Raw genomic sequence first — 13,726 nt, 5'->3', positions numbered from 1 at the left:
AAATTTAGTAGCCCACACTGATTAGTCTTCAATTAGAACATGACGTCCAATGCAGCGAACAGTGGCATCACCCACATGACTCTGACCTATATATACTGCTAATGAATATGATGCATTCACTCGAGAACTGAACCTCGGCGAGGTAAGATCTTTCTGCTCCCGAGGTACTACGTGAACCAGACAATGTTCACCTGTAACCAGGCGAAGGTCGTTAGACTGTATCCAGTCAAACGCCCTTCGCCCAAGCAACTAAACCTCCTTGTCCTGAGGAAGTTTTTTGACTCCTCAGTACTCACGGGGGTAACAAGGGTCGTCCGCAGAGACAGTGGTGGCCTTATCGTCACCTTCGCGGAATGGGGAGAGGCCCAGCAACTATCCAACCTAAGAGAAATCAACGGGATCCAGATCCTAGTTGAAGCCTGCATAGAGGACAACTTGGTTTTGGGAGTCATCTCCCACACCGAAATTGAACATCTAGAAAAAGAAGAACTGGCCGAGCTGATCGGAGATCAGCTCTCAATAGTACGGAAGCTGACCAGTGCAACTGCACTGGTTGGCTACCCCAAGAAACTACCAAGCACCGTTTTGCTGGGATGGGAGAAGATCCCAGTAAGACCGTATGAAAGAAGACTAACAAGATGCTACAAATGCCAGAGGTACGGCCATCTGGTGCGGAAGTGTCGTGCTCGGGAGGTCTATTCCAGTTGCGGGACACCCGGGCACCAGGACACCAACTGCTCGGCGGCCGCCAAGAAATGCGCAGCTTGTGGTGGCCCTCACTCCTCCTCCGACCGGGAGTGTCCCAAGTGGAGGGAGGAGTGTAGGGTGGCTAAGCTGCGAAATAAGGAAAAACTGAGCTACAAGGAGGCTCTCCTTGTAGTGAAAACTGAAGTAAAGACGAATCAAGACCCGAACAAGACCACAACAAATAAAAATCAAGACCCCAAGAAGACCACGTACGAGAATATTCCAGAACAAGACCAAGAAGAAGAATGGAAATTGAAAAGTAAAAGAAAAAACAACAAAAGGAAGAAGTCCAAAGAAAATAACTCTACAAACAAACAGCTACGGCCGAAATAGCCTAACGGCGAAGTGGCCAGTAATCCCCAATACAATTACAATGATGCATTTCTTCGTGTATGAACCTCTGTCCTGCATGGCAGTGAACTATGATATCACCCACATGAATCTGATCTATATATATATATATATATATATATATATATATATATATATATATATATATATATATATATATATATATATATATATATATATATACACACACTGTTAATGAATATGGTGTATTTCTTTGTGTACGAACCTCTGTCCTGCGTGGCAGTGAGAAGTGATACCACCCTTACAATAGGCAAACTGTACTCCAAGCTTTGTCAATAAATTTGTTAAACCAAAAAAAAAAAATTGCTCTATGACCTCCTCCTACAGGTCCCCATCCATTACCAACACCTCTTCCCTCCCTGACCAGATACATCCTCCTAGTGACAGGCTTGACATTATGAGGGACCTGCCACGCTTTGTCATAAACAGATGCAATGTACCGGGAATTTTCCTCCCACACACTCATCATTCTGTCACTTTATGTAACTTGCTGACAAAACCCATGACACTTCAGGCCTTTACGCCCTTAATGCATGAATCATAAAGGCAAGCATGAACGAAGCATGCTTCCCTTTTGGGCGCTGTAAACGCTTCTGCGCTTCACCTTGCACAGGATGCAAGGGGGTGCCCAATAAACTAGCCCCCTCGGGGGCAATCTATGATCAACTTAATTAATATTAACTAACGGTGCATTTGTGTTGGCAATATTTTACCGTGTATATATTTGTGAGATAATTCCAAACACAAACACCATTACTGATATTTAGATTTAGACGAAAGAAAATATCTCGAAATGCCCAACGATGAACATACAAACAGCATCCCTATACACCCTAGAGTGAGGGTTAGTGGGCCAGCGCCCTCTCACCACCTTATCAAGTGGGGGTATAATAAAATGCCACTCGAGCATCCTGGACTGACTGCCACCACAGCCACAACTACGCCCTGCCCTGGCCCCACTAGTGTTGCTGTATCCTTGTGCTCGTCCACACGTCTCTGTTCCTCTTTCATTATTCACCGTGAAGAATAAAACTTATGCTACTCACACGTTGCATAACTGCATAATGAGAGTGTATGGGATAATTTAAATCGTAGATATTTTGTGTTTTCTGAGTAATTATAATAGACATGTACTCCCAGCATCACAGCTGAAAGGACATCCGACTTAATATCCATCTCAGAATCTTGTCACAGTGGTCGCGAACTCTGATGAACAAATAACTATAACTTTTAGTTTTGTGATAATAGAAAACTGAATAGCAACAGAAAGACACCAACCGGTCATGAAAATCGAGGTGATATTTCAGATTCTCGTGCATGGCGCTTGTTTATATGTTAGGAACGAGGCTACGCATAAAGTGAATCGCAATAATGGTTATATTATTATTAACCAAAATCACCTACAAAAATGCAAATCCTACACTGACATTTTGAGACTAATGGAAGATACACATAGAGATCTTTACAACCTTCACACAAACTCCACCAACAACGACATGAAAACAAACATAGCCAGAAATCACCGTCGTTTAAATAACAGAGCCGCGCAATGGATTAGGAAGTTTCAAAGTCAACTTCTACGGATAGAGAAACTCTGTAACTTAACTGAGCCGCTGGACCATATCTTAGAAAAACAACATAACGTCATGAACCCCAGTAGCACCCGTTCACAGTTAACAAGGAAGTACTTCCCTTGCGTGAGGGCTAGCAACACGTTGGGTAATTTTCACAAGCGGAACTACAAGATGCGGGTGAGTGTGTTGGCCTCAGAGCTTTTAAGGGTGGTATCCAGAAGCCGAGGAGCAACTGTACCTGAAGGAGAAACCAAGACGTTGTTACTGAAGGTGCTTCGTCTTAAACAACAGAAACCTAGTACGCTACACCTTCAGGATACAGGTGAAATTTGGCAAAATTATGGAATATTTTCACTGTATACATTAGGATAGGTTCATATATGTTTGGTTAGGGTTAGATATGTTTGACAGGTTAGGTTAATTTGGGGTTAGGTTAAGTGTTTGGGTTGGGTTTAAGTCTGATTAGATTGGTTAGTTTAAATGTTGAGGTTGTGGTTTTGGATAGGTTAGGTTAGAATAAGTTTAATTTAGGTTGAGTGTCTGGGTTAAGGTTAGGTTAAGTGCTTAGGTTAGATCAGGTTAAATGTTTAAGTTAGGTTAAGTTTGTGTTAGGTAAAATGTTCAGGTTAGGTTAAGTTTGTGTTAGGTTAAGTGTTTAGGTTAGGTTAGATTACTTTAACTTGGGGTTAAATTAGGTTAAGTGTTTGGTTCAGGCTAAGTTAAGTATTTAGGTTAGAGAAGGCTAAAGTTGAATTAGGTTAGTTTAGTTTTTTTAAGTTAGCTTAGGCTCTGTTCAGACTAGTATGTGTTTGGGTTAGGTTAAGTTAAGAGTGGGTTAGGTTACTTTAAAATGTTAGCGTTAGGTTAAGTTTGATTGAGTTAGGTAAAGTGTTTTAAGTTAGGTTAAGTTAACCGTTTGAATTGGGTTAGGTTAGGTTTGATCGAGTTAGGTTAAGTGTTTAAGTTAGTTTAAGCTAAGCGTTTGGATTAGTTTAAGTTAAGTTTGGGTTCTATTTTTTAACAGTATTTAAGTTAGTCTTTATAGGCGAGTGAAAATCAACGTCTCCACACACAGCACGGGATCTGTGAGTACAGTACAGTATAGTGTTCTCGTAGTCTATTAAAAATACTGTATGTTTGATATATTTCTTCTCATCCGGATAGGCGCGTGGAACAGGGTGAGCAGTGTGAAGATGAGGAGCGTGGTAGAGGTAGGAGTGAAGGAGGTCGTTAGGGAAGTGCCACCCACTTTCCTGAGTGTGGCGCTGGGTCCGCGTCTCATACAACACAACTGGTTCAACTTCAACCTAAGGTGACTGACTCTGTCTTGTTTATTTCTTTATTTAAATCGTTGGTATTTCGTGACTACTGTATTTCAATAGGCCAGTGTTGTTACTATACATCTTTTAGCTTTAGCTTTCTTGTGCCTCTTAAACTTACTCAGATTGGTGAATTGTTACTAAAATTGCGGCCGACAAGTACACTGTCAGGTCATGTGGCATAGCTAACCTAACTTGCCCTCTGGCTGCAGCTCTCCCCTGGTGTTGACCCTGACTCGCGCCCTCGCCCCCGCTATCCTAAGGATGGGAGGGTCAGCAGCCAATTTCCTGACCTACGACCCCACATTGCAGGACTTTTCCCCGCATAGAAGAGACAACAGCGTCTCTTCTTTCTCACGTGACGACTTGGGGCCCGTGCAAGCCCCTCAACGTCCCCCTCCCGCGGCCATCGCACCCCAGAATGTGGAACTAGTCAGGGAGGTGACTGGTGGAGGCGTAAGTGTAGAATCAAGTCTCCATACCACAACACAGAGAGCCCCACAACCTGACCACACTTCCCAAAACAATACACATGACACCAAACACAGTGACCGCATTCTTCCCACACATCACACCCACCATTCGAGCAGTACTCCCCACACACGTCTCTCTAACCTCAGTCACAGAACCCGTCACGAAAACTTCACACACAAGGAAATTAACTCACTTTCCACAGACGACAGACACAGTGAGAATAAGGGCAGGGGTAATCTGTTCCCCACAGACTTCAACAGCCACAGTAACAGCCCGAGCAATCAGTCAAACCAGGACCCCATCACCAGCCAGCCAAGACGTTATCCACGTGACGTTGCTGAATGTTCTTGTAAGACTGACTACGGCACACCAACGTTCACCAACTTCACAATGAGTGGTAAGAGATAAGGGTTGGCCTTTGTTGATACTGATTTAGTGAGTTGTATAAGCTGATAGTCGTTTGCTTATACTGTATAGAAGATGTACCATATCAGCTGAAAGTCTTGTTTATACATGATGTTTGTAGTTTTGTTTCAGAGTTTTTTATTTATATTGATGGCATTACTGGTGTTGCACCAGTCTTTTGTTTACACTGGCGACGTCTTATTCTGTTGTATCAGCTGACAATCGTCAAGCCGAAGGACGAACAGAAATGTTCTTGTATAAATTCATTATAATTATATAGAAAGAAAGGTTCACGTGGGCAAGAATCGATTCTGGAACCGGTTCCAACGGTTCCGACAAGCTACCTCGGAACCGATTACCGAAATTTGGAATCTGTTACTCTGAAGCGATTCCTGGCAAGAGTAGAATTATTTCACGTGTCTACAACAACTGCGATACGAAGGAAAAACCGGCAGTGTCCGATTGAGTGACTCCCTCCCTTCCCTGGTGCGCCACTAGTCTGCGTGTTAGGTTACGATCTCAACTTCTCATACACATTATTGTTTATGTTATATACTGATTTAACCGGAGAACTGCAGACTCGTAGTCTTTCCTTATTATCTAGTTTTATCTACTAAGATATTGGTCACATACTGCGTTTATTTTGATGATTTTTTATTGTACTTTTCACTTTTTTTTTACTTACAACATTCATATAATTTTTTCAGGATTTGTCATCTCAGTGGTTATATTATGGCAACCAAAAGTAGTAACAAAAATTCATGCAGATAGGTATGCCTGACACTGTTACAGGTCAGCTTTGTAAACATGATGAATCATTTACATACCAAGCATCAAGCTGCATACTGTATGCAAAGCTCAAAGACGGTGTACAAGAAACAGCTTTGAAATCTAGCAAGAAAGTTACAACACTGCAACCTACTTTGTTCGAGACTATCAACTTAAATTTGCCTACAGAGATGATTCTACCAAGAAGGAACTGGATCTGGGCAATGTCTGAACAATGAGGAACTGGATTTGATAAAAAGCATCATTTCTGTACTTGAGCCATTTGAGTCTACGAGATATCCCCTGAGAAGTTCACCTCTCATAGATTAATCCCTATAGTCAGATGTTTACAAGATTGCACGAACTCCAACGAGGACAAGGATATTCAACAGATGTATCGGACATTTTCTCTCGGCAAAGAGCTTCAAAAACAAATGATAAAGAGGTACTCTAGCACAAGTAAAGAAATCACTGAACTAATTTTGATGCAAGGATCGAGAAAATTGCTCAGGTGCTAATAACCATCTACTGGCCCTCACATTGAGTTATGCAGATATATTTAAGAAGTACCTATTACCAGGGAAGCAGGCCTACTAGCCTGGTGGAGACTTGCTACACTCTTCCCAAAACTGGAGGACCTAGCTAGAAAGTTCCTGTGCACACCAGCAGTCAAGCACAAAACTGTACCTGGATAGTGGATATAATTATTTTCTGGTAGTTTACTTTTGATTTTAAATGGCTTAGAAGTGTCTTAGTTACGTCCATTTTGTGTGTTTTAGTTCACTGTTTTACGCTTTTTTGTTGACATGTCGATATATAGTATTATAATGGTAATTTTATTTAAATGTGTGAATATGAATGATATTGTATTTTTCTTATTGTAAATGATAAATACCCAATACTTCATCAAAATTCTGAACTAAAGTAATTAATAATCAGTAACCAATCAGAAGTCTGAGTTACTTATGGTTACTCGAAGAACCGGTTCCAACTGTTCCGCCAACCCTGAGTATTCAAAAGAGCAGTTCTTGCCCAACCCTTCACGAGTGTTAGTTCAATGCAACATTCCCTGTTGATTTAGACCTGAAAATTAACCTTGTGTTGACAGGTACAGACTGGAGGAAGCTGACGGACTTCGCCGAGACTGTGGGGATGAGGTTACTGTTTGACCTGAATCAGTTCTACCGGGACGAAGATGGTGGGTGGAATCCTTCTAACGCCAGGCTGCTGATGCGAGACGCGGCCGCTAGAGGCGCTCACATTCTGTGGCAACTGGGGAATGGTAACTACTGTAGAGATAGATAGATATTTGGATACAGATAAAATATATAGATATTTATTCAGTAATATGGCCATACAAGTCTAAATTGAATTAACATATATAGAGATAATGCAGGTTTACAATAAAGCCACTTTGTTGAGAAACACATACAAGTGTAAAGTTAATGATGCGGACTATGAAATTATTTCTTTTCTTTTCTGCTTTTATAATTATGTGCTGTATTATGTTTTTTGTTTTAATAATTGAAGTAACAATACCAATAATAATACAATTAAGTAATAAATAATAATAATAAATGTATGAAGTAAGGTTAGGTTACAATGAGTAACCTAACCAAACCCAACTTCGTTTACACCCACAACCAGAACCCAACGCCTACAAACACAAGTTCGGGTTCAGCATCACAGGACAAAGGTCGGCCCAGGACTACGATCAACTACAGGACGAGTTGAGCCACTACTTTCTCCCCGCCCACTCTGTCCCTATAGTAGGTCCTGACGTCACCAGGCCCAAGAGACGCGGCTACACCGACAAACTTAGTGATGGTTGGTGTACATTGGCTCGTAGAGATGTATTTTGGAGTATTTTTAGCGAGTTATTTTCCCCGTGATGTTTGTGTACAGATTCAGGAGTAAACTGTGGGTGGTGTGTGTTATTGTGTTACGGTAACCTAACCATCTGTCTTCCAGGCCTGAGAACATTCTCCGTGGACTTCCTGAGAGAGTTCCTGAGCAACACGAGGACCAACTTGACAGCTGTGACGTGGCATCAGTGAGTTTATGGTTCACAGCCCTCAAAAATAAATAAATAAATAAATAAATAAAAGGTACATCTCCCTTTCTAACACTTTCACCTTCATCCGTCGCCTCCAGGTACTACATGGACGGCAGGACAGCAGGTGTGAAGGACTTCCTCTCCCCTGATGTCCTGGACCAGCTGGTGTGGCAGGTAGCCCAGATGGTGACTGTCAAGAACCAGCTGGCGCTCGGTGCTCCTCTCTGGCTGAGTAAGAATCTTACAGATGGTGTCCTACATGTTATGTCCTACAGGTGATGTCCTGCAGGTGGTGTCCTACAGGTGGTATCCTACATGTTATGTCCTACAGGTGTTGTCCTTCAGGTGATGTCCCACAGGTGGTATCCTACATGTTATGTCCTACAGGTGATGTCCTGCAGGTGGTGTCCCACAGGTCTTGTCCTCCCAGGTACAGGTGTCCTACATGTTATGTCCTACAGGTGATGTCCTGCAGGTGGTGTCCTACAGGTGGTATCCTACATGTTATGTCCTACAGGTGTTGTCCTTCAGGTGATGTCATAAAATGTCCTACAATTCTTAGCATCTTGACCTGTCTTGACAGCTGGGACGGGATCAAGGGGGTCAATTGAGTAACTTCATTCTCTAAAATCCAAAAATACCTGACATCTTGACCTTCAGATTCAAATTTAGCCCCACGGAGCGCGGGGGCTAGTTTATTGAACAACCCCTTTGATCCTTTGTGAAATGAAGCTCATAAACTTTACAGCACCCAATTGGAGAGCATGGGGAGTTCATGATTGCCTTCTTAAACTTAGATGACCTCTCTTGACAGCTGACATGGGGTCAAGGAGGTATCAAATAGTTAATCTAAGCACTTTAGGCCAAAATTCAAGCATTCTTATTAATAAAAATCCGACAAATCCTAATCTGAATTCTCCTGACAGCTGAAACGGGATCAGCATGGGGCGGCGGTGCTAGTGGCCTCAGCAACGCTTACGTGGCCGGGTTCATGTGGCTGGATAAGCTCGGGGTGGCGGCCAGAGGAGGAGTTGATCTGGTGGCCAGACAGACGCTTTATGAAGGATGTTACGCTATGATTGATAATAACTTGGTGCCCAATCCGGTAAGTTTAGAGGAGGCGGGATAGGATGAGATACAGGAAGATATAAAGACAAACACAGAGATAAACAGACAGACAAAGGATGAAATAAAGAGATGAGTTTAGGTGGTGGAAGGGGAGACAGGGGTACAGAGATGGAGATAAAGAAGAGTTTGGGTGGTGGAGAGGGAGACAGGGGTACAGAGATGGAGATAAAGAAGAGTTTGGGTGGTGGAGAGGGAGACAGGGGTACAGAGATGGAGATAAAGAAGAGTTTGGGTGGTGGAGAGGGAGACAGGGAGAGACAGAGGGAGTTTGGGTGGTGGAAGGGGAGACAGGGGTACAGAGATGGAGATAAAGAAGAGTTTGGGTGGTGGAGAGGGAGACAGGGGTACAGAGATGGAGATAAAGAAGAGTTTGGGTGGTGGAGAGAGGAGACAGGGGTACAGAGATGGAGATAAAGAGTTTGGGTGGTGGAGAGGGAGACAGGGGTACAGAGATGGAGATAAAGAAGAGTTTGGGTGGTGGAGAGGGAGACAGGGGTACAGAGATGGAGATAAAGAAGAATTAGGGTGGTGGAAGGGGAGACAGGGGTACAGAGATGGAGATAAAGAAGAGTTAGGGTGGTGGAGAGGGAGACAGGGGTACAGAGATGGAGATAAAGAAGAGTTTGGGTGGTGGAGAGGGAGACACAGGAAGACAGAGAGTCAGAAAGGTAAACTGAGGGGAAGATGGAAGATACATCAGTGACCCAATTGATGTGGCACCAGGCAGGAGATAGAAGCAGTCAATTCCTTGCACAGTCAATTAGTAAATCAATCAATTCCTTACAATCAATTGGTAAACCACTCAATTATTAAATTAATCAATTCCTCACAATCACCTAGTAAATCAATCAATTAGTAAACCAATCAATTATTATATCAATCAATTCCTTTTCAATCAGTCATTAAACCAATCAATCCATCATGACAACCCATTACTAAATCAATTAATCCCTTTCAGTCACAACAATAGCAAAAACTAAATCTATTGCTACGTCAGGGGCTGTAAACAAAACTCCAATAAGTTCACGTCTTTCTCTCCTGCAGGATTACTGGCTGTCGGTGCTGTACAAGAGGCTGGTAGGGGGTCGTGTCCTCAATGTGAGTCTTAGCCAAGCACCTATCACCACCCGCCTCTACGCCCACTGTCACAACAACTATAGCCACGACTATACGCCAGGTAGGTTACGTGTGGGTGTAAATGACGTGTGGGTGTGAATGGGTGTAAATGACGTGTGGGTGTGAATGGGTGTAAATGACGTGTGGGTGTGAATGGGTGTAAATGACGTGTGGCTGTGAATGGGTAGTTTACATGTAGGTTGTTTAATAATAATAATAATAATAATAATAATAATAATAATAATAATAATTAACGGTTTATTGAAAGAACATGGTCGTCCAATGGTTGAAAATATACAGTCAACAGAGATGGGAATGGGTCACCTGATTGACAAATAACATACAAGTAACATAAGTGATACAAACATGATATAACAACAAGGGCGGGATGTCATTCAACAGGAAATTTCAACATAAGAACAGTGAAAAAGTAAGATCGGCAGGGAGTGGAGACGCAAACTAGTGACGTGTGTTTTCAAATTTAGTTTATCTATAGTGGCGCCGAGGAGCTTGGTGGAGTCCACAACCTGGAGTATGTTTGGGTCCATGTAATTGAGGGAGGTGGGACGTGGTCAGAGGAGAGGTTGATGTGCAAAACCATGGTCTTGGTTGTTGGTGGCTCAATTTTGGACACTTCAAAATATTCTGGAGGGCGCTGTAGTCGGGAGCCGAGTTGTTTACACTGATCCCAATGGTGGAGTCGTCGACATATTTCCAGCGAGCGGGAGTTTCTCTCAGCGCATCATTGATAAGGATAAAACACAAAGCGGTCCCATCTTGGAGGACGCCACAGGTGAGTGGCTGAAAGGCGGAGACAGCCCCTCGGTAGCTTACGGCTTACCATCGGTCACAAAGGAAGTCTGTAAGCCATGGTATATGACTTTTCATGAACCCGAGGTCGATAGCTTTGATGATGATTAAATTGTGGTTGACTAGGTAGAATGAAGGAGACAGACACAGACGTCTTTAGTTATTCCAAATGGCGGTATATGTAGTCGAAAAAGCTGACAAGACAGTGGGTGAGAGAGGAAGTTTCATATTGCCAAATTGTTGAGGATCTATGACACTGCAATATGGTTTCGAGACAAAACGGCCCCAATTGAAAACGACCCAAACCAGAATGGCCCCACTCGAACCAAAACGGCCCCACCCTGTGACCAAAACTGAGCATGATAGCAGCCATGTTGACAGTCTGAGTTGGCTGGGTAACTAACCAGAAGTGGCAACTGTGAAATGTAAACGATGTAAACATTGGACCAAACAACCAGTTGCCACTTCTGGTCACCATTAGTGAGATGGCTAAGGAAGGGGAGGGGTTGTCTTATTGTTTAGTCCACATAGTTCCTTAAACTTACCACACCACTGACTGATGTTGGTCTGCTCCAGGTGTTGCAGCTTAGTTGGGTAGTAAGGGTGCGCTCACACCAAGGCCGGAACGGACATACTCTGACGCAAATTGTCCAAACGAGTAAGTCAAGTTAACAACACATTTCACACTAGATTCGAATCTTATAAGATTTAATCTTATGCTAGAAGGATGACAGTTTCCCTCTCCCTAGAAAGATAGCGAGTCGTGTAATCTGACGGACTCAGTCAGGGAATAAGTGGTGGTGAGCTTCCGTGGAGGTGTTGATGTAATGTGTCAATTTGGCGTCTAAGAAAGCCGAGCTGAGACATGCGTTAATGGGTAAATACGTGTGACAATTAATTATATACGACATACAGTGGATATAATGGAGATTTTGGTCATAGTTTATTTAGTATTAATCAGACATGTGTGTGTGTGTGTGTGTGTAAGTGTGATTTATAATTTATCTCATTATTTTAATCTCACAATATCGCTTTTCAATTAAACATTCACCCTAACATTCAACCTAATCCTCAACTAAGCATTAATTAGATCACTCTAAGATTAGCTTCTCCCTCGCTCCCCGCCAACCTATGTCACCTGATGTTTTTATACTCTAACGCTTCCGGGGGGATAGGTTAGGTAAGCGTCAGGGTGTTAAATCTTTAGATGAAAAAAGCTTGGAGTTAGTTTAGGTGAAGCTAAGTTAGCTAATTGCGGTGAAATAAGCTGGGGGTTAGGTTAGCCTTAGGGTGTTTAATTTTAAGGTATCAAACTGGGTGCTGATGTTCATGTGATTTAATTTATCATTTAATCCCTCTCAAAGACTTTACCTTAGATTTGACATACATCCCTACAATCCCACACCCTGGCTCACCCTGCTTTACCCTCCCTCACACTGCCTCATCATCCTTAACCAACACTCACCCTCCTGTATCGTCCGTCACGCTTATTTACCCTCAGTCACCCTCCTTCGCCCTCCGTCATCTTCACTACCTCATTCTCTTTCACCCTTCGTCACCCTGCTCTCGGTGTTGCAGGTGGCGTGGTGATATACGGAATGAACCTTGCTAACGAATCTTCGCAGGTGGCCCTCACACACCACCTGGCTCACTCCCCTATACTCCAGTACCTCCTGCTTCCTTCAGATGGGGTCCTACAGTCCAGGTAAGTCCTCTTCTTGACCCAGTAGGTGATCGTTTTGTGTCTCCAGTTAGTGGCATGGCGTCGGTGGATCTGCCTTTAGTGCTAAATACTGTATATGTTTTCTGGCTGATTCCACAACAGTCCCATAGCTGGTTCTGCCATACAGCAGCACATTATAGGTCTCCAGTACGGTCATTATATTTTCGATGAAGCTTGCCGGAACTTCAGAGACTGGAGAAGACTGGAGTGACCTCATCAAATGTCTTCTAAATATCGAAAGGAGTTTTCTTACCTCTGCCTGCGAACGAAGATACAGTGTCACATCCAATAAAGGAATGACACACGGAAAGAGCTGTTGGCTTCTCTACACCCAATGCTTTGGCAATATCATGAGCTGGAATGTATCCCGGTATCTCAGGTGCTTTCTTGTACCAAATGTTATCCAGAGTTCAGTGTTCTCAAACAACGCAGTGTTAGACACGACGAGAAAAACTCCATTTGGTCCACATTCCTCAACTTAATTCTGCGATAGCCTCTAGTATAGTTGTATTTAGTACATACAGGATCAGCCTTGTGTCGGCCTCTTCATGAATACACGGTGCTAGAGATGAGAAGATATCCTGATGACTGCGTGTGCGATGCACGTTCTGTCCACACGTTGTGTACACTTCCTTCTCCGTAGAAAAATAGTCTTGTACGTGTTGTTATAATAAAAAACAAAACACTCATAAATAGATCTTCATAATAGTCTGTGGTTATGAAATATCAATAGTGCAACAATTTACCAAACATGCAGAAAGTTTACCTGATGTACCAAAATCTCGAAGAGTTCAGTCTTGTCATCCAGTCGCAAAAACTTTTACCAGTTTTCACCGTCCAGTGTGATAACATCAACCACTGGGGCATCACCACTGGGTGTAAAGAGCCTTTCCATGCATTCTGTGAGATTAGCTTTGGAGCTAAGCCGGAGTTTCCCCAACTGAAACAAGGATGGCTAGTATACATGATTCTCGTGCTTGAAGATATATTCCAAGTCTCCGATCTCGTGTTTAACATGCAATGTGAAGTCTTGAAAATAGTACCGTCTGGGTTACAATAAATGGAACCCTCAACGGTGGTCGACTGAACAAAGGCATGTTGGTTTTCTTGATACGTTCACATACATGTGCTGTTCTCTTCATTAACCGCTCTGTAACATAATTTTTATATTTCTTCTGACACATCTTCAATATACATCGTACAATATTGACTACTGCCGTATCAATAACATTTC

General features: G+C 42.8%; 1 protein-coding gene across 2 annotated transcripts; it reads left to right on the top strand.

Annotated features, from left to right (window-relative positions):
* The first annotated feature begins 2,053 nt into the window (after window positions 1-2,053).
* On the top strand, window positions 2,054-12,505 carry LOC121872914. 2 transcript variants are annotated; one of them, XM_042376020.1, is made up of 10 exons: window positions 2,055-3,015; window positions 3,858-4,005; window positions 4,225-4,883; window positions 6,768-6,941; window positions 7,307-7,486; window positions 7,631-7,712; window positions 7,814-7,947; window positions 8,642-8,820; window positions 9,888-10,020; window positions 12,348-12,505. In XM_042376020.1, the coding sequence occupies exons 1-10, from the start codon at window positions 2,403-2,405 to the stop codon at window positions 12,476-12,478; spliced, it is 2,433 nt and encodes an 810-aa protein (XP_042231954.1). In that variant the 5' UTR covers window positions 2,055-2,402; the 3' UTR covers window positions 12,479-12,505. The 2 variants fall into 2 exon arrangements, with proteins under 2 accessions (XP_042231955.1, XP_042231954.1); XM_042376021.1 differs by lacking the exons at window positions 8,642-8,820; window positions 9,888-10,020; window positions 12,348-12,505 and adding an exon at window positions 8,152-8,603 and having other exon boundaries at window positions 2,054-3,015; window positions 7,814-7,965.
* The last annotated feature ends 1,221 nt before the right edge of the window (window positions 12,506-13,726 follow it).

The sequence above is a fragment of the Homarus americanus genome, unplaced genomic scaffold, assembly GCF_018991925.1.
Source record: "Homarus americanus isolate GMGI-L3 unplaced genomic scaffold, GMGI_Hamer_2.0 scaffold11022, whole genome shotgun sequence".
NCBI classification, from domain to species: domain Eukaryota; kingdom Metazoa; phylum Arthropoda; class Malacostraca; order Decapoda; family Nephropidae; genus Homarus; species Homarus americanus.
Note: the sequence above shows the minus strand (reverse complement) of the source record. Positions and strands in the feature narration are given on the sequence as shown.

Excerpts from the sequence above, each read along its gene's own strand:
- LOC121872914 (XM_042376020.1), top strand. The coding sequence starts at position 2,403 with ATGAAAATCGAGGTGATATTTCAGATTCTCGTGCATGGCGCTTGTTTA. Across the intron at positions 3,016-3,857 it reads GCTACACCTTCAGGATACAG|GCGCGTGGAACAGGGTGAGC; the intron begins GTGAAATTTGGC and ends TCATCCGGATAG. Across the intron at positions 4,006-4,224 it reads TGGTTCAACTTCAACCTAAG|CTCTCCCCTGGTGTTGACCC; the intron begins GTGACTGACTCT and ends CTCTGGCTGCAG.